A 19,103-nucleotide genomic window follows, 5' to 3' on the forward strand; every position below is an offset into this window, starting at 1 on the left:
CTATAAAACCTCTTAGCCGGCCAGCCATTTGTAATGGCTTACTATTTATACATCCACACAATGTAGGCCTGCATTGGGCACAAAGCAAACATCTAATTGTGAAAATACTTAGCATGCATCAGTATTAAAGCCCAGCAGTGATATTAGCCACATACACGGAGATTTCTTTTCTTGACATTGAATCTCAGTTCTCATACATCTTGTTTGTCATGATTGTCAGGCAGGAAGAATGAGTTGGCTTTATAATGTTTTCACCGTTACCGTACACATCTGTTATACAGGTTGTTATGAAAGGGCCTTGTTTGAGGATTTTCTTTCTTAAGAAAGAACAAAGTTCCAAATTAACAAAAAGCTTTACATGGACCAGCTCATACACTTTCTGTGTATGTAATAATTCTTTGCCTGTCTGAGGGACCTATGCAGGGTAGGAGACATTACATGAGAGAAACGTGAGAAGCTTTGGAAAAGTGAAGTAGGGTATCAGAATTACAGGCTGACAATTTTTTTCTTGCGCGTCATAGAAAGTATATTTAAGAAATGGTTAAAATTGCATACAAGGTACCCTGTACGTTCTTTTGACTTGCTTGGGGTAAAAAGGCTGAACAGGATTCACTGGGAAATCAGTGAGCTAGAAACTGGCCTCTTCGTAGCCATCAAAACTGTTTGGCCATCATCTCTTGAGTCCCGTTTATTTATAGCATAGGAAGGACAGGTATTAATGTTGATGATCTGGTGTTAGTGTATCAATAACCTGAGTTTTCCTTAACCTTGCAAAGAGAGGAGCAGAGGTCCCATTCACGTGCAAGTTGACAGATCTCGAGTCGTTGTTTAAACTTAGGCATTTTGCTTCTTGTTCTAACACTGAGGTTCAGTGAAACGTTATTGCTGCGCTCAGTGTGTAGGTATAGTTTTGACAAAGTGGATCTTTATGGTCAGTGGAAATACGTAGCTTTCCTATGTATATTTTTGGATTGAACACACATTGTACCACTCAGTCCAAGTTTTTTTATTTACGTATATGTGTATATAAAAACACATATTAAAATACATATATTTAAGGATGTGTGTGTGTGTATATGTATGTATATATAAAGATTTTAACAGTGTTGTGCTACTAGAAGCTCATAATTCTAAGGCAATTTCTAAAGTAAGAGATCATTTGGTATAAAGGTTCCACTAGTACTATATGCTGTTTTCTGTAGGTAACTACTTATTGCTGTAAATCCACTCTCCAAATTGCTAAAGTGAAAGGTTGTTTGGGGGCTTTTTTGTTTTCATACTTTCTACATAGTTTGTTACGGAGGCAAATGGCCACGTACAGAAATTGGCTACAAAACATGGCATTGGTGTAAAGGGAATAGGGGGATTAATTTTTATTCTGACAGTCTTCATAGTGAAAAGCCCAAAGAGTTCGCTGCTTAATTACTTGGAAGGGGGTCAGCAATGAAGGGTCAGGTTTGCAGAGAGCTCTGTGGCTGATGACGCAACGTGAGAACTTGTGAGGTGGTGGTCGCTGTGGTTGGGGCGCGATGGCAGGTGGGGATCACTGGGGATGGAGAGGGGGCTGAGCTGGAGAGGCCGCTTAGAAACTAGCAGTACGGGCAGGTTTTTAAAGTAGGTCGACTGAGGAAGGCTTGGTGTTTTCAGCATGGAGTATGTGCAGCAAGGGCATGGGTTTGTTCTCATGTTTTGGGTCTGTTGAGGATTTGGGATTAGCCATCATCCTGTTCTTTACCAAAATGGAATCTTCTCATAACCTTTTAAAGAAAGGTGAATCTAAAAATAGACGTGTCCAGAAGCAGGTTAGTGATGCGATTTTGAAGGCTGGTATAAATCTGTAGAAAGACATATTTTTCTTTAAATATTTTTTTTAATCAAATAAGGTAAATCATGATCTTTATACACTAGGAAAAAACTGTTTCAAGGGCATCTGTTAATAAAAGATGAAATATGAATTATATATTGTGAAAACTGATCAGACTTCCTAATCACCTTCCTCATAAGAGTGGGGAATTATTGAAAGGAATTTAAAAGATAGCACATCAAAATCAATACAGGAAAGTAGTTTTCATCTAGTCTCCAATTGCAAACTCTGAAACTAATTGATATCAGGTACTTCAAATCTTACAATTTTTCTACCTGCATAATATAATGAAATATTTGCATGGCTAGCAAGCAACAGTATGGATAAATGTTTGCTTACAATTTTATGCCGAGTGGTTTGTTGGTTTAGTTACCATATGCCTAAAACCTGTGACAGACATTTATAGCCCCTTATCTCTCTGCCCCTTGGTTAGAGATTGTTGAATGGCAATTATTTCTTTATTGCCACCTCCAAAGATTAATTGTGGTGTGTAGTGGTGAATAAATACTGGTTGTTTTCAAGGTTCAGTCCTAAGGGCACTTAAGTCAGTTTAAACTGGAGGTCCTGCAATCTTCTCCTTTGCTGTCGTGTTCCCTCAGCTGCAATCATCCTTGCGTCTCATTTGTTGTATACGTGCTGATGCTTCTGCACAGAGTTGGTTCAGGAAGCTCAACTGGAATAATTCCCCCCCCGCCTTTGGCAGAGGGGAGACGCCCAGTTCAGGGTCCTGACCTAACTACAGGAATACCCAGCTCAGGGGAAAGGCAGGTATGCCTCAACCTCACTTTGATCAGCGCAAGCTGCAGTGCTGCTCCAAAGTCATACCACAGATGAACCACTTCGGATATGATTCTTGCGTTTGGAAGCTCTGTGTAGGCATATCTGCGTTACGTATTTCAGCATTTACTGTCAATGGGTGGAATACACAGGTTGGATTCTTAAAACAATGTGCCTTCTCTTTTAGGATTGAAGGCCCTCGAGAGCTTAAAAAAACTGAGAAATGAGGAAATGTTTTAGATTGTAAATAAAACTTTGCTAGGCTTTGAAACATGACTTAATTTCTGGATACTGATGATGTAAACCAAGAAGTTGTGCTGTTGCATTAATACAAGTTGTAATTTTGTTTTGTGTTCAAGTATTGAAACATCTTTATTTGCTTTACACATTACAGCGCTATTTTATTTCTGTTCTGTTTACAGCTGATATTATTTCAACAGTTGAATTTAATTACTCTGGTGATCTTCTTGCAACAGGAGACAAAGGTGGCAGAGTGGTTATATTTCAAAGGGAACAAGAGGTCAGTGACTTGAAAAACAAAAAGTGCTGTTACTAAACTGTTCTTGTATTGCACAGTCTCACTTCATCTTTTGATGCCATGAAGTTTAAATGGTTGGATAGTTTTCTCAGAAAACCCTAAGTTAGCCAGATTTCTAAATACCTGCCTTGTGCTGAACTTGGTACGTTAGTTTGGTGGTGGTTCCCCTCCCCTCCTTCAAAAAAAAAAAAGGTCCCAAAAATACAATGAGTTCTTTATATATGTACCTAGTGTGCTCTGTATCATTTTGCAGAATTGCCTCTGGAGTTCCTCCTAAACTTTACACTTGGTCAGGTTGATCTAAGACAAATGGTAATGCTTTTGAAGATAGTCTAAGACAAGTTTATAAAACGGGATACGTGTTAAGCTGCAGGGACAACAGGGTAAGATGGTTCAGAAATGGAAGAGTTAAGCATCTGATGTGTTTTAGGATCCTATGAATCAAAAACTGTGGGAACAGCTACTTCTCCAGAAACACTTGAGCATTTTCAGTTCAGAGGGTAGGAAGACTCTCCCTCCTACAGTTAACAGAGCTTTTCAGCTGGCTCTTTGCAATGGTATTCAGTTGTGTGACAGTGCTATAACGTATTCTGTCTGTTCATCAATGCAGATACCTCACTGAGCTTTTTATATCCAGAGAAATAGCATGTATTGGAAAAGTGCACTAAATGCTGAAAAATAATTGTCATGCTTTGTCACGTCTGGGAGAAGTCTGGAATTGTGTTCTTTAAAAAGTCAATATTCCACATAGCAATTCTCACCCTCTCCCCTGCCACGAAAGAGCATGTTTATCCTTTCTGTTGAAGAGCTGATGAGAATTTGAGCCTTTGGTTTTGAGCTTTCTCCTGGATCAGAAATACCAAAATTGATCGTGGAATTTTAATTCAGCTTGTTTGTGCATGAAATATGCTAATCTTTAGGTGCTGTGGTTTTTTTCAGCAGAATCCCACTTCTTTCCTTGGGTGGTTCAAATGATGCTCAATTAGCAAACAGCCATCCAATATTTTGCATTTCATCCTCACTGTGATACTATTTATAAAACATTTTACCAAAGGTGACCTATCGGTTTTACTGCGAGGATTTTGAGAGGTAGTGAACTGAAAATACTACTGCTGAAAAAGCTGCTGATATGTTACACTACTACGCCTAGACAGCTCATAGCTCATTTATCATTTAGTCTGCTGTATAGACTTAACTGAGGCACAGAGAGATCAAGGTCAAAAGTGTCCACCTGCTCAGGATCTCTGACTTTCTTGATACTTGTTTAGAGTGGAACTATTATTGGTTGGCTTTCAGCTGTTAGTGCTCGGTTGTTCTGTAAGTCAAAACCCAGCTGTCACATCATTTCCTTATAGTGTAAAACAAAAAAGTCAGACTATTCACACAGGAATATTCAACTGCCTTCTTGGGAGCACATGCAAACTGTAGGGAAGAGTTGGGCATACAAGTCATTTCTCTTCTCATGTGCAAAACTGCAGAATTTCTGGAGTGGAGGAAAAAATCTGAAGTATATAATACTGGAACCTTAATAAAATCTTACAACCTGTATTTTTAAACTGTGGATTTTAGACTAGGTTAACTAGGTTAGAAACAACTTAGGATAGTTATAAAATTTCCCATACGCTTTAATTTGGGAAGGCAGGCTGAAATGTTGCACATCATGCCCTGAACTCATATGACAGTATTGCAGTTCCAAGCAGCTGATTATTCCAACCAAATGTGTGAGTGAAGAGTGAGACCACTGCCTGCTGCCAGACAGGGCAGCTCGCTCAGAACGCGGGTGCTAGGTGAGTAACGTAGGTAACTATACCGAACGGTGTTAGTTGAGAGGATCCTGCCCAAAATACCTAAAAGTTAAATGACAAGTAGGGAGTAAAATAATGCAAAGTCTTGGAATTAACTAAAACTCCATACTTGTGAGAGATTGCAGGGAAAAAAACCTTATCAAAGTTGCCAAGCTGAAATAACCTTATCAAAGTTGCCAAGTCAAGCGTGGAGACGTAAGGAAGTGTCAGAGCAAAGGTTGCCTTTGCGCCCTTACGTTGGCCTCGCAGTCTCCAATGATGTGAGTCACTACGGATGTTCCACGGTCAGGTACTGTCAGTCACTGTGCAGGATGGGCTTTTCCTGCGCTGATTCTTGCCTGCCTTACAAGGAGGTTTGCTGCTTCTCAAGCAGGTGATTTCAGATTGTGTTTTGGGGAGTTTGCTTTTTTCAGAGGTTCTGGGCACTGCAGCTGTACAAGTGGGGCTGTTCTCCAAACATGAATCACTATCTAACATTAACATACTTGAAAAGCCTGATAGCTAGTTGCCTCAAATCTGATACTACAAATCTGTGGATACTTGTGACTTTGATCTCTGTTCCTTGCATCTACCGCATCTACCAAATGAGGATAATACAAAAGGGTCTTCTAGTTCTGTGAGGGGAAAAGTTGTTAGTGTATTTGTGATAGTCTTTGGTACGTCATGATGAGCACTATAGAACGGCTTAGATGAAAATGTGGTAATTTCAGCCTTCAAGTTTTTATAAGAAAAAGGCTGTCAAAGCTTAATTATAAGCCTTGATACCGCTTCTGGACACAGCATGTTTTAAAATGAGTAGGAGAGGAGCTAGATCTGATGCTCATACTTGTTCTTGCTGTCCCTTCAGCAGAATGGCTTTGTGCAATTGTGTTTTTATAAAAAAACATATTTAATTACTCCATGTCCTGTGTCCTTTAACATTTATTTCCTAGTCTGGAAACCCCACATTATGACCATATGGTGGTGATTAGAGGAATGAGTTTTGGAAAAGGAGGGAAATGGAGATGAGGTGAAGTGCAGAAACTAATCACATGGAGTTGGTGGTTTAGGATTTAGGACGTAGCTAGCTTCTCTGCTCCAATTCTGTTGAAACCACGTGGGAGAGTTAGCATGGCCTAGCACTCCTCCAAGCAAGCACAGGAACTCCTTTGCAGACAGCATGCCTCTCTAAAGTGCTTTGATATGCTATGTTCTATGAGTACACACCTATTTATATATAACAGTACATTTTTAAAAAGGACGTCTGTGTGCACTATGTTGATGCTAAACCAGACAGAGTATTATAGAGTAAAAATGTAAAATTCAAGTTCTGTTTTAAAAAGTTTACTTTCTAATTGACAATTTCTAGTCATTAGTTTGTATGTGCAAGTCCTAATGAACCGAGTAACATCAGCTTCAAGAAATATTATGTTTCCTTGCAGAATAAAAGCCGTCCTCATTCTAGGGGAGAATATAATGTTTACAGTACCTTTCAGAGTCATGAACCTGAGTTTGACTACTTGAAAAGTCTAGAAATTGAGGAAAAAATTAATAAAATTAGGTGGTTACCACAACAGAATGCTGCTCATTTCCTGCTGTCTACAAATGGTAAGGACACTTTATTTTTGCACAAAGAACTTTTTCTGTCATTTGAATATTATCTCACCTGTGATCCACCTGTGGGGTTTTTTCTGAAGTGTTTTGGGGTTGTTTTAATGTCTTCTCTAATTATATGCAAAATATATGTTTTGATTGTAATACTCTGTAAATTACTGATTTATGAATGTAAAAATAATGAAGCAGCAACAGAACAGGCATAGTTACAGAGCTATGTTCTGCGGATATGCTGACCATGCTATCAGTTTACATACCCTGTTACTCTGCTTTACAGTTTTTGTATAAACGGTTTCCCAGTATGCTGAACGGTAGCAGAAGTCTGAATTTGACTTGATCATTCTAATTTTGAAATTGATTTTTTGTGATCCCAGATGAATTTTTAATAAAAGCATTTGAAATTGAAACACTGGTTAAAATGCTCTTTTTGCTTTTCCAATACCAAAACATCATATGTGCTTTGAAAAGCAACTGTTTAAAAGACAACAGTCACTCTAGGAGGAGCATATTTATATCATTTTCAGTGTGTACCTTAGAATACATAAAAGCAGTGCAGAAATTACAAGTTGGAAATTACAAGTTTTCATGCACTTTGGTTTTTTTATTTCTTCCAGTATTTTAGAAGTGGTTATTAGGTATTAGGTCTGTATGAGTATCAGATCTGTTTGTTTTGATGCGTCATGGAGCAAGCTGTAAATGTAAATGCAGAACTGTGCATGGAAAAACTTGCTCTTATTGTCAGAGGAACACACTTGTTCCTAACAGTTTGGATCACTTTTTGCCTTGTACTTAGATGACTTGATGTGAGGGCTCATATCCTACCTGCTAATACAGAATTTTAAAAGTGGGAATTACTTCTGTCTACTGGACTTTGAAATTCAGATAATCTTACTTTGATATAAGTCTTAGTAAACTTAAAGCAGTCTTTAAACTGTGTCATCTTAAATGCTCTAAAGATATGCAGTGATTTGGGGAGGAGAGGTTTGTTTCCAGTTAGCTAAGGATCTCACTCTTGGTGTATACTTCCTTTCTGCACTTGGAAAGACTTCCCCTAGTAAGACCTGGGAAGGACGTGCCTTTGGACATGGAACCCTAAAATAATGGGGCAAGTCCTGTTCTCACTTACCGCCTCTGGTTGTCTCCTAGCAGACACCTAGGACAAACTTGGTTTTCCTTGAGGTAGGTAGTGTAAGTAATTCAAGGGTTTGGGGTTTTTTCCCCTAGGATTTTTCTGCTAAAAATAATTTCAATAGTCATCCAGGGCTTATTGGTGGATTTTGGTAACTGATGCGTGAAAATTCCCTTGTGAAGGGTCATTTTGGAGAATGACAGGCATAGGGCCTTACTGTTCAGGCAGAAACTTGTATTTTATTCAAACTGAACATTACACTGGAGTTAAAATGGAATCCATGTTTTTTTCCTCTCCATTTACTGATATTTTCATGCAGTTCCCATCCGCATCCTCCAAGTGCATGTGTCTGGTATATTTTTTGTCTGTTTTTCATGTATCAGTTCTGCTAAACAATATAGCTGAAGGCAAAGCACTTTGAGTATAGGCAGGGAGAGCTGTACTCCATATTACGTTGTTTAAAGGACTCCAGCGGGGTCCTTTCTGTTGCAAGCAGTGGAAACCTAGAGAGACGACTAACATCCACTCTGCTGACTCCATTACTTAGTGATTTTATTTTGAATTCAATTCATTCTCAAGCATGTGAATTTTTGTTGGTTTTAGATAAAACTATTAAATTATGGAAAATAAGTGAAAGGGATAAAAGAGCCGAAGGTTATAATTTAAAAGATGAAGATGGAAGACTTAGGGATCCTTTCAGAATCACAGCACTACGGGTATGTTTCTGCTCTTTGACTCTAAATATGTTTTTGCATGTGCTTCTCTACCTTTGTGTCGCCAAAGTGGTCAACTGAAATGTGTAGATTAAAAATTATGCTTTGGTCGGGGTCATTGAAAACTTTTATAAAAAATGGAGACACTTCATTATACATATAAAACTGTTAAATAAGGTTCCTCTGGAAAACTTGAGGCAAAATTTCATTATTATAATATTACACTATTAGATTCCCAATAGATTATTGGGGTTTTTTTCTTGGAACACCTTAGCATATTTTAAATGTATTTTAAATTTAAACTGTTTTTTAAAATTAAAATATTTTGTTAGAGACAGCCTTCATCCACCTCAGTATATTCAAATTGGAGAAAAAGATATACTGATTTATTGACAGCAATAAAGTATAACAAAGTGTTGTTATTCAAGCCTGAAAAAACGGCGTTTTGGATTATCTGTGTTTGGGGCGGCACTGCACTGTACTCAGTTCATAGAAAGCATGGACTCATCCTGCTGTGTTCTTAAAGTAGTCTAATGTCTTCGTGCAACATGAAGAAAGTGCAGGGAACATGTTATTCGAGAGGCCCAGCATACTGACTGACCTTCCTGGCCGCGGCTGGTCAGGAGAGGGTAGCGCTGTAGTCTCTGTGCCAGTCACCAGTAAGGAGTAGAAGGTGCCCAGCTTAACCTTTATATCCTCCTGCAGTGCTGCTCTCCGAAACGGGCGGGTAGGCCCCTTCTGCTTGGCTTAAAGCACATGCCATTGTGAATTTAGGGAGAATTGGGCTTTGATTGTATTGATAATATTTTTTTTTCCTCCATATTGCTCATATTGAACTTGTTCAGTCTTTTTCCTAAGAACAAGGCTTAAAAATTTAAACAGGGTGCTGGGTATTCTATGGTTAGGTAGCAGGTGTTTTTGTTAGAGGCAAGTTCTGAGCATTTGGAAAACCTAATGTATACCTGAATAGTCTAGACATTTTTCCACTTGCTTAGTGATGTAGTGGTAGGGTTAGTGCTCCAAACTTGGGGTCATTTAAAGCAGGAGCTCAGGAAATGAAATCATGTGGGGTTGGGGTTTTTCTTGTTTTTTTTTTTTTAATGTTGTTGTTGTTACCATAAATAGGAGTTGAACGGAGGCTTTCTCTACTTTCAAAGCCAGTGCCACTCCTGACACTTGTAGGTACTATACAGTTGTGGGGTTTTGTTGGGGTTTTTTGCCTTGCTTTTGCTTAAATTGAATATTGAACTGAAACTTTAGGTATACGGGGGCCTAATGCATAATCATGTTGGGAAAAGATATCTGCTTCCTCTGGAAAGTGTCTTTCTGCTCAGCATGTGGGAGCCAAGATCTGATTGAGTATTCTAATGAAAATATCTAAAAACGAGGAAATAAATTATGATCCAATGCCTTAGCCCAGTGGCTGGAAGTAGATACAGATGAACTTTTGGGTTCTACAGCCTTGCCTTTATGTGGGAGTAGACTACCCATCTGGGAACGTGGAGAGTCCGGAATATGGCCTAGTGGTTTTACGTGGTCCTGGCTATATCACTGAAGGAGTACGTTAGCGTCTACTTTAAACACTGTAATATATTTAGGAATCATCAAGCTGACTTGGGGGGAAGCAACAAAAAGCAAGAACCTCTCTCTTAGAAGTTAGCCTTCTAAATTTGCTGTTTTTCTGGGAAAGCTGCAGACCTTGCCAGGCACTACATCTTACAAGAAGAGACGATGGAATGAACCGAGTCTGAGCAACGATTGGCTGAAGGGGGAAAAACCTTGCCTAGAGTTACCTCCATATGTTCAAATGATCAGGTTTTAGAGATCTAGAGTATATGTACCTTGGGCTTTTATGGGCTTTGTTTGCATGTTTTGTTACAGAAATATAATCCCCATTTGTTTATAAAGAAGTAGACATGGAGGAGAAGTAGCACTTCAGAGCTGCATCCTTTGCATAGAGACCATGGCATTTCTGAGTACCGTTCCTGATAATTCACATTAATGCATTTTCAATTTCACAACCAGGCTAGGAACACTCGTGGTGAGATAGGAAAATCGCCTAATAAAAAGTAACGGATTAATTTTAATCATTGCAGTTTGATGTAAACAGACTGTGGGATACAAACATGGTGAAAGCTATTACAGAGCTCTTGGATTAATTTGTTTCTTGTTCCAGGAAGACAGATTATCTTGGACACTGTCATAACTTTTTTGTTGCTGGGATGATGTAAGTTAGTGTTCTGTTGAATTGTATGTGCTGGAACAGCATAGGACATCCTTGGGCAACCTTAAACTTTCACTTGCTGGTCAGTGAGAAGGAGCTTGAGGGAAGCTTAATCCACTTGACCCTGACAAACCACGTCACCCTTTAGAACAGCTAGTTGTGGAAGCAGGGCATCCATGCGTTCCTAAAATCATACTGACTGTTCAGGGAACAGATTGGGGATTTTCTTTGCAACTGTTCTTACCAATTTCACAAGCACCCCTCTAAGATATGGGGGTCATTTTTAAGCGCTTGTTTCAAATTAACATAATCTTCTAACACTGTTATAAACATACACCGCTTTCCTGTTGGATGAGGTACAAAGCTGCAGTATTTGACAGGTAACTTCTGCAGAAGTCAGTGTCTCAGGTTTTGTGTTGGTAGTATGCAAAGTCAGCATTTGTAGGCTATTTTATTACTTTTCTTGCCCAGTGGATTTGAAAAGTGTTTAGTCACTAAATGGAAACAGAAATCTGTGGTGTGCAACTAATTAATATCTTCTGAATCGGAAATCACTGTTATGCCAAAGTTGACTGTTCTTTTTCATGTTGCAGGTGCCAATATTGAAACCCATGGACCTAATGGTAGAAGCAAGTCCCAGAAGGATATTTGCAAATGCACATACTTATCACATAAACTCTATTTCAGTAAATAGTGATCATGAAACATACCTTTCTGCAGATGACCTAAGAATTAACCTATGGCATTTAGAAATCACAGATAGAAGTTTTAGTATCCTTTTTTTGTTCTCTGTGAACACTGGGGCACATCTAAGTTGTGTGTGTTTAAGAGAATCATTTTAATTTTACTAATTAGAGTAGGTGTTTGAATCTAGGAATTAAAGTACAGGATTTTAAAATCTGGAGGTTTAATACAATGAAAGCAGGCCTTGGGATGCTCTCATTCATTCTTGAGTGCAAGAATTCTTTCCATGGAAAACTGCCAGTAGAAATATCATCGGTAGTTTGATTTCTAAAGAGAAATTGAGGAATTTTGGGAGCATCCTTTATTTGTGGAGTTCAGTTAATTTAAATAAGAGTTGAAAGATTTGAAAAGTAGATCCTTTGTTACTGTAGATACTTCTTTCCAAAGTTTGAGGTCTCTTAACTGTCCTAAGTGACACTTCTCTTAAAGAAAAAAATTTTAATTTTTTTCCATGTCAAATGATGTCATTAACTGCAGAAATAATTTTCAAATCTTTTTGCAAGCCTGTGTATCCAAAACTAATAGTATGTCCTACACGGATAAATCTGCAGTAAAATAGAAGTTGCAGAAATAGTAAATATTAAATAGGTCATACGCAAGTTTTCTAAAGCTTTAGGTAAAGAGGTGAAGTATATTCAGTGTTCAATAGGAAGCGTTAAGAAGGAGGCTCGAGAGGAGTCTGAAATTATCTCCAGCATCTGTTAAAGTTGATTTGTAAAATCTAGATTTTTTTTTAAAATTATTATTGTTTGTTTATTTTTAAATCTACTCAGGTCACTTTACTTTGTGTAGATTGCACATGGTGGAAATAAAGATCTTGCCCTGGTTTTCTACATTGTATTTTTAACATTTTTTAATAATTATCTGCCAGAGTGATTTGAATGTGAAATGTTACATGTCTTTACAAAAACCTTCCCAGATATTGTAGATATTAAGCCTGCTAACATGGAGGAGCTGACAGAAGTGATTACTGCTGCGGAGTTCCACCCTCATCACTGTAATGTGTTTGTCTACAGTAGTAGCAAAGGAACTATTCGACTCTGCGACATGCGTTCTTCAGCCCTCTGTGATAGGCATTCAAAATGTAAGTTAGGATGTGTCTTTGGTTTATGGGTTTCTTGCTTTGTTTTCATGCAAGATAGAGTGTATAGGTGGTCTGCTTATGAATAAACGTACCAAGTTCTGCTTATTGGTAAAGAGCATACAAGGTAAGGGGTGGTAGTTTTGTAGAATGGAACATTTTAATTGTCTTGTTCTAGGCCATCAACAAGCAGAAGTGTAGCATGAGACAATTGACGATCTGACTCTGCTCCTGTTTACCCATTTATGCATCATAAACTGATGGGAACAAGTGCTTTTGGCACCAGTGAGACCTGTCTTCTGTCCAGACTCAGTCTTGGTGCTTCTCAAAGGTATCTGCTTATCAAATGCCAGTTCAGGGCAGTTTATTCACCTTTGTGCATTAGAAGCTGGGCTGGTGCTGCCAGAATCCATTTACTTTGTGACCATTTGCAGCTCCTAGGATAGAATTAATTCTTAAGAATATGCACTGCGTTTGAAGTGAGTTTCCAGGGGTGAAAGGTGAATGCTCTTTAGTCTGCTGAGCCACTTAAGCTTGTGTAGGTGAGGAAAGCTTTTCTATTGAAGTCATAAGGATAACTGCCTATGCCTCACACGCAGCCTCTTATTTCTTGTTCGTTCGCTACTGTAAGAGTTGTGGTTTATTAGTATTACTAGTCCTGTGTGGTGACCTACCATACTGATATTTGCAGGTAAGCTTTCTATAGTGCAGTTAAGGTTTTCTTGTTGGAAGGAAATATCTGTGCAATGGGAAATGCAGAATGCTAGGCCACTTCATCTCTTTGACTTAGTGTTGCATTAAATTACCTAGAAGCACTTTATTTTTTAACTGCTTGTCACTGAATAACATCCTGTTAAAAGGGGTCTATTCAAAAATGAAATAAATAGTTCTGGGTAGCTTGTGTCATGAAACGTTGACTTCAAAGATTGACTCTTCAATTTAAAGAATGTATGTCTTTATCTGCTTTCTAAAACCATAGTTGCAATTCAAGAGTAGATACTAATATTTCATTTCAGTAGGTTGTGTTGTACAACTTGCGTTCAGATCTAAAGAAAAGTACCTTGTACAGTAGTCTCAAAATGCACGGGTCATGCGTTAAGATACTGTGTTTGGGATGCTGGTGTTTTCCTCTGCTCTTGTTCAACATGATTTGTAGATCCGTTGTAATGTTTACGGTACACATGTGCTGTTCTTCAACTTTTTTTTTTCTCTGATTCATCCCTAAGACCTGTGAATTGTAGTTTGCTGATGCTGTGCTCCAGTTGAGAATGCTGGAGATACACGTCTAGCAATCTGATGGCTAAGAGCATAACATTGTTTAAAAAGAGATTATTTCAAAAAGTATTTAATAGCAACTTTCTTTAAAAAGAAACTAGTATATTGATTTAAAATTTTCCAAGTACCAAAAAACGTTCGAAGCTGTAAAACTTGGTGTTGGTTTCATTTGTAATTGTGTCTTCTATCTACAGTTTTTGAAGAACCTGAAGATCCTAGCAGCAGATCCTTTTTTTCAGAAATAATATCATCGATATCTGATGTAAAATTCAGTCACAGTGGTCGATACATGATGACAAGAGACTACCTTTCCGTTAAAGTGTGGGATCTCAATATGGAAAACAGGCCTGTAGAGACGTATCAAGTATGGTGTTCAAGTTTTCTTAAATATCCCTTCTTTTCCCTTTTCTTCTTTTTCTTCATATCTAATACCAATTTAAATGTTCCAAAAAGGTTCATGAGTATCTTCGAAGCAAGCTTTGTTCCCTTTACGAAAATGACTGCATCTTCGACAAATTTGAATGCTGCTGGAACGGTTCAGATAGGTAAGTTGGGGGGTTTGTTTTGCTTTGGTTTTTTGTTTTTCCCTCAGCGTTAGGAATTTGGTTTCCAGCCTTGAAACCTGTAAGCAGTACTTAACTTTACAGATGTAATTAGTTACATTCAAATCAACTGGGGTTTTTTGGTTTTGTTTGGGTTTGTTGGGTTTTTTTTCCAAAAATACTTTGTTCTTCAATCCTCCACCCTCCAGTTGCAGAAGTGGAATAAACTTGTGTGTGTCAGTTTGCTTCTAATATGAATTATTGCTGAAGTTCGATGAGGTCAAGACTGGCCATTTCAACCCGTGAAAATACGACTCAGTTTCATTCTTAAAGTGTATACAAGAACACGCGTTCAGTGTCTTGCAAATTGAATCTTCTTTCCGTGTTTTCTGTAGGCTAAAGAAGATAAAACTGCGTTAGATAATAACTCATATTTGTTGCAAACAGTGGAAATACATGTCTTGCCTGCAAGTTGTGGAAGCATTATAATCAGATAGCAAAGCCACTATACTGGCACACATGGCGTATGTTTCCCATCACTAGCTATGGTAATATTAGCTACCTGTTAAAATGCTTTCAGACCCATGGATAAGATCATGGCAGATCTGGATGCTTTGTGTTGGCTTGCCTCAGGGGTGGGTTTGTTTTTTTTTTTGTAGGAGTTTTATGAGTTTATCTGAAATACCTAAAGCAGTGACTTGTCTGCTACCAAATGCTTGCAAGCTGTTCAATGAAAAGGTACCAGGTTTGATTTGACGGTAACAGGATCAGCCTGTGAAACAAGCTTTGGCCTAAATCTTGTCAAATATTGAAGAACAAAAGATCCACCACATAGTTTAGATGGGGACAGTGATCAGGGAACTCAAATCTCTCCTAAGCTGTGCACAGGAGTCAGCAAAGAAGTGAAACCTACTCCATTGCTATTGCAGTGGCAGTTGAGATTGCACGTACTGCTACGTGCCGCTACGTACTAATTTCTTAAGTAAACAATGTTAAAGAAAACTGGTTACTCTAAATACCAGGTTGCAAGTGGCCAAGATTGCAAGTGGCTTTGAGTTATTGAGGGGAGAAATTGTACTGTATCAGGCAGTTTACAAAAAGAAATTGCTGGCAGTATTTATAATATCTAACATAGAATGCATAAAAGAAGTGGTGTATGGTTTTCACTAGGCTAAAATGCAAGGAAACTGACCCTTATGTCTATGTTTTTTTCAAGCAACTGCAGTCAACCTTTTTTGGAGGGGTAAAAAAAAAAGTCAAAGCAAGGTCATCTCATTTTAACATAAGAACATAAGTTGTCATAGAAGTTGTGATGCTCACCTCCCTTTGCAAAAGAAACAAATATTTCCCTCAGTGCATTCCCTAGTACAATCTGAGTGGTATATGTTGGGGTAGTAGTATCTCATTCTCCTCCTAGTCATTAGTATTTTTTAACGCCATGAAGACAATGTGTATCAGCAGATAAGATGACGAGGCTGAGGTGGCTGCGATTTTGACAGTCTGTGGGACTTCTGCCATGCGGGAAATGGCTTTTCCCATTTCAAGTGGTAGAGATAAGTGTGTGGTACGGAAAATAATGAACAACTCTGCTGCAATTTCAAGCATATTTTTTGAGAGCGCTACAAACAGGCTGTTCATTGGAAGTTAGATATATGAAAGCATTTTCAGATGCAAACTTTTTTTCTGCCTTGTTCAAAAGCAAATTTGATACTGTACAGAAACTCTGAATTGCTTCTGCAGGGCTGCATCACACATTCACACAAGCGCTTGCTTTTACTGATTCAGGACATTTTTTCATAATCCATTGGCGTGCTCATTGTCAACGTGTGCACAGTGCCAAGGAAGGCACTTTCATTTGTGATCGTCTGCTGAAATTAAGCAGTTTACAGTAGCATTGCTTCCACCATGACTTCTGTTGCCGCAGGATAAAGGGATAGAGTAGCAACGGGAAAACCCGCTTTGCTCGCATTAAGATGAATAAAGCATAAGACTGCTGCTGAGTGCCGGTGGCAGGAGGGTGGACCAGGGGAAGCTCTGGAAGAGAAAGTGGTGGAGTGGAAGCGGTGAAGTCCAAAACAGAACTGAGCAAATGTCTACATCAGAGAGGAAAGGCGTGTAATGCCCCATGCTGGCCGTGAACTGGGTCTGACAGTCACTTTGTGTGTAAGAGAAGGTGGGGGTTGAATACTGTCCTGGAAACCTAGTAAGATTTGCCTTTCTTCTGCTTTTAAACAGTGCTATCATGACTGGATCTTACAACAATTTCTTTAGAATGTTTGACCGAAACACGCGACGGGATATCACTCTAGAAGCATCCAGGGAGAGCAGCAAACCTCGTGCCATCTTAAAGCCGCGTAAAGTGTGTACAGGTGGTAAAAGAAAGAAGGATGAAATAAGCGTTGACAGTCTGGACTTCAACAAGAAGATTCTTCATACAGCATGGCATCCCATGGAGAACATCATTGCTGTAGCTGCCACCAATAATTTGTATATATTCCAGGACAAAATTAACTAGAGATGACTTACTTGAGGACAGAGTCGTCGTCTTGCATAGTTAAGCTCAGTTGTTTATCTGTAAAAGAGAAGGCCTTGTTGTCCTACCAGTGAAGAACATTGATGCACTTACTTCCCTTCAGATAAAGGAGAGGATCTGGCCTGGTTTTTGAGTTCATGGTGTAGTTCTGCCTTCGGTGGGGGTAGGGAGCCTCAGTCGCAGTTTTCTGGGAGAAACCCTCTAGAGGCAGAACTGATGGACAGTGCTCGATAAGGCCAATACTCAAAACAAATGTATTTATTTAAGTCTGAGCCTTCCTTTCCAGTTTATAGACCAAAAATTTAACACCCAAGAAGAAAAAATTGTCATAAAAATGTAATTTCTATCTCGCGCGCTCTTTCTCTGCTGTAATATTTGGGCCTTTCAAAACATATATTGTGCTTAATGCCTGTAAACATTCCTCCTCTGGCCTGTATCTGGGCTTAGGTGTTTTTACCTTTGAGCACTTAGGTAGGTCTTGAGTTGGGTTCGTAGACAGGTTTCCATGAATATTTACTCACCAACTGTATCTATAACCACACCTTCTGGTGTAAACCACTTAATAAAATAACAAACTATAAAAAGTGTTTTTAAATCTGAAGGTATGTATTCAGTCTTTTTATTTTTTTTATTGCATGTACTGAGATTGTGCAAAAGAATTCTGATGGGCAGATTTCACAATGTTTGCCCCAAAACATTGATTTTTGGCAGACTAATACAAACTTTTGTGTAGTATTTCAAACTCTAAATTTAGAGTTTCCATGAAATTGTCATTTAGTTTAAGTTGCACTGGTTTTCTTGTAAAATGCTATCTGTGTACCAAATAGGAGATTGAAAAGGTTAGTATAGAGACATGCACAGCCTTAACAGAAAGTGACCACCTCGCACAGAAGGGAAAACAAAACGTGGAACAAATTTTCTTCTTCGAAGATAACACTTCAGTTTATCTGATGCCTCTCAATGTTAGATAGAGACATACCTTATGTGCATTATGTTTTTTAACCTTTTTAGTATTTGTCATGAAAATATAGTTTATTTTAAATATTTGGCATAATATATTGTATTTCACGTTGCAGTTCAAGCCAGCAAGGAAAAAAAAAAACCTATCTTGATTATGCCAAGCAGCAACGCAGCTCGGTCCGTTTTAGCACGTTCCGACTTCAACACCAAGATGTCGGAAAACACTGAGGCTACGAGCTGGTGTTAACTGCGTTTGTTGTAACTCTGTTCTTGCTAACTTTTTTTTAAGCCTTAGGTACTTTGTTGTTGTTGTTCTTTCCCAAAGAGGCCTAAAATGCATCAACCATCTCGTCACCCGAGGCTAGCCTGGGTGAGAAGCTGTTCCTGAAGCTGTTGCAGCACGTTTTAGTAGCATCAGGTAGCTAGACATTACACTCTCTGAAATGTGCCTGCAAATTCGAAATTCTTTCTGAAAACGAGATCCCTTGAGCTTCCCCGAGGACACACAGACGCGTGGTTTACACTCCATTGTTCTGAAAATGAAGGTGTATTACGATTACCGAATCAGACCTGCGTATGCAAGAGCGAAATGTCTCCGTTCTTACCCTCCCGATTAATGTCCATAGAGTGCCACTCTTGTTCACAGTAAGCTAGTAAGTACAACTAACTTTGAGGTTCTACGAATAAAGTTTAAATTTAAAAAAATCTTATCCTGTATATTGGTTGTGACACTATTTGAAAATCTTGAAATGTGGAACTTGTGGGTCACTAAAGCATTAGATTTGACCTTGTTCCTAAAATACATAATAGAGCTAATACAATGGGATTGTACATACTTGTTCAATTATTTTGACCAAAAAGTTTAATAAATTTTAAATGTTTACCTGGACTTGCTCTGTGTATTTTGACAACTTTTTCTTCTGTTTGTGAGATAATTGGCCAGGTGAGCCAACCTGAGGATTGTTTGTATTTCCATTTTAAACGGTTAGTTTTGGAATGGTCATACCTCTAACTCGGAAAGCTGTCTGTTCATATTCAGTGAATATATTAGTGCTGTCTATTTTTGATCTATTTTTTCAGCAAATGTAAGTGGAATATGAGTACAAAGAAAAAGGATATGATGAAATCTCTATGATATAAAACATGATTTGCTTGTACCACTTTCAATTAAATAGTTTTTGATGATTAATGAAATTTTTATCATTCATTTTATCTAAAACCAGATTTTATTGTCAATTTGATTAAATTATTGTTTTTTCAGATATTTCCCCAAAACCACCCTTGACTTCTGGGACCAGTTCAAGAGCATTGCACTGCTCGCGCTT

General features: G+C 38.4%; 1 protein-coding gene across 3 annotated transcripts in view; it reads left to right on the top strand.

Moving 5' to 3' along the window:
• The window catches only part of PPP2R2D (protein phosphatase 2 regulatory subunit Bdelta), a 31,034-nt gene extending 12,367 nt beyond the window's left edge, over positions 1-18,667 (top strand). The window contains exons 3-10 of one of the 3 annotated variants that reach the window (XM_072869735.1): positions 3,064-3,161; positions 6,406-6,571; positions 8,310-8,422; positions 11,237-11,414; positions 12,307-12,471; positions 13,938-14,107; positions 14,197-14,288; positions 16,521-18,667. In XM_072869735.1, the coding sequence (XP_072725836.1) occupies positions 3,064-3,161; positions 6,406-6,571; positions 8,310-8,422; positions 11,237-11,414; positions 12,307-12,471; positions 13,938-14,107; positions 14,197-14,288; positions 16,521-16,800 (1,262 nt within the window). In that variant the 3' untranslated portion in view covers positions 16,801-18,667. Of the gene's footprint in view, positions 1-3,063; positions 3,162-6,405; positions 6,572-8,309; positions 8,423-11,236; positions 11,415-12,306; positions 12,472-13,937; positions 14,108-14,196; positions 14,289-16,520 lie in introns of those variants that run through there. The other 2 variants (XM_072869736.1, XM_072869737.1) reach the window with 2 other exon arrangements.
• Positions 18,668-19,103: the final 436 nt, after the last annotated feature.

This window comes from Ciconia boyciana, chromosome 8, assembly GCF_034638445.1.
Source record: "Ciconia boyciana chromosome 8, ASM3463844v1, whole genome shotgun sequence".
NCBI classification, from domain to species: Eukaryota; Metazoa; Chordata; class Aves; order Ciconiiformes; family Ciconiidae; genus Ciconia; species Ciconia boyciana.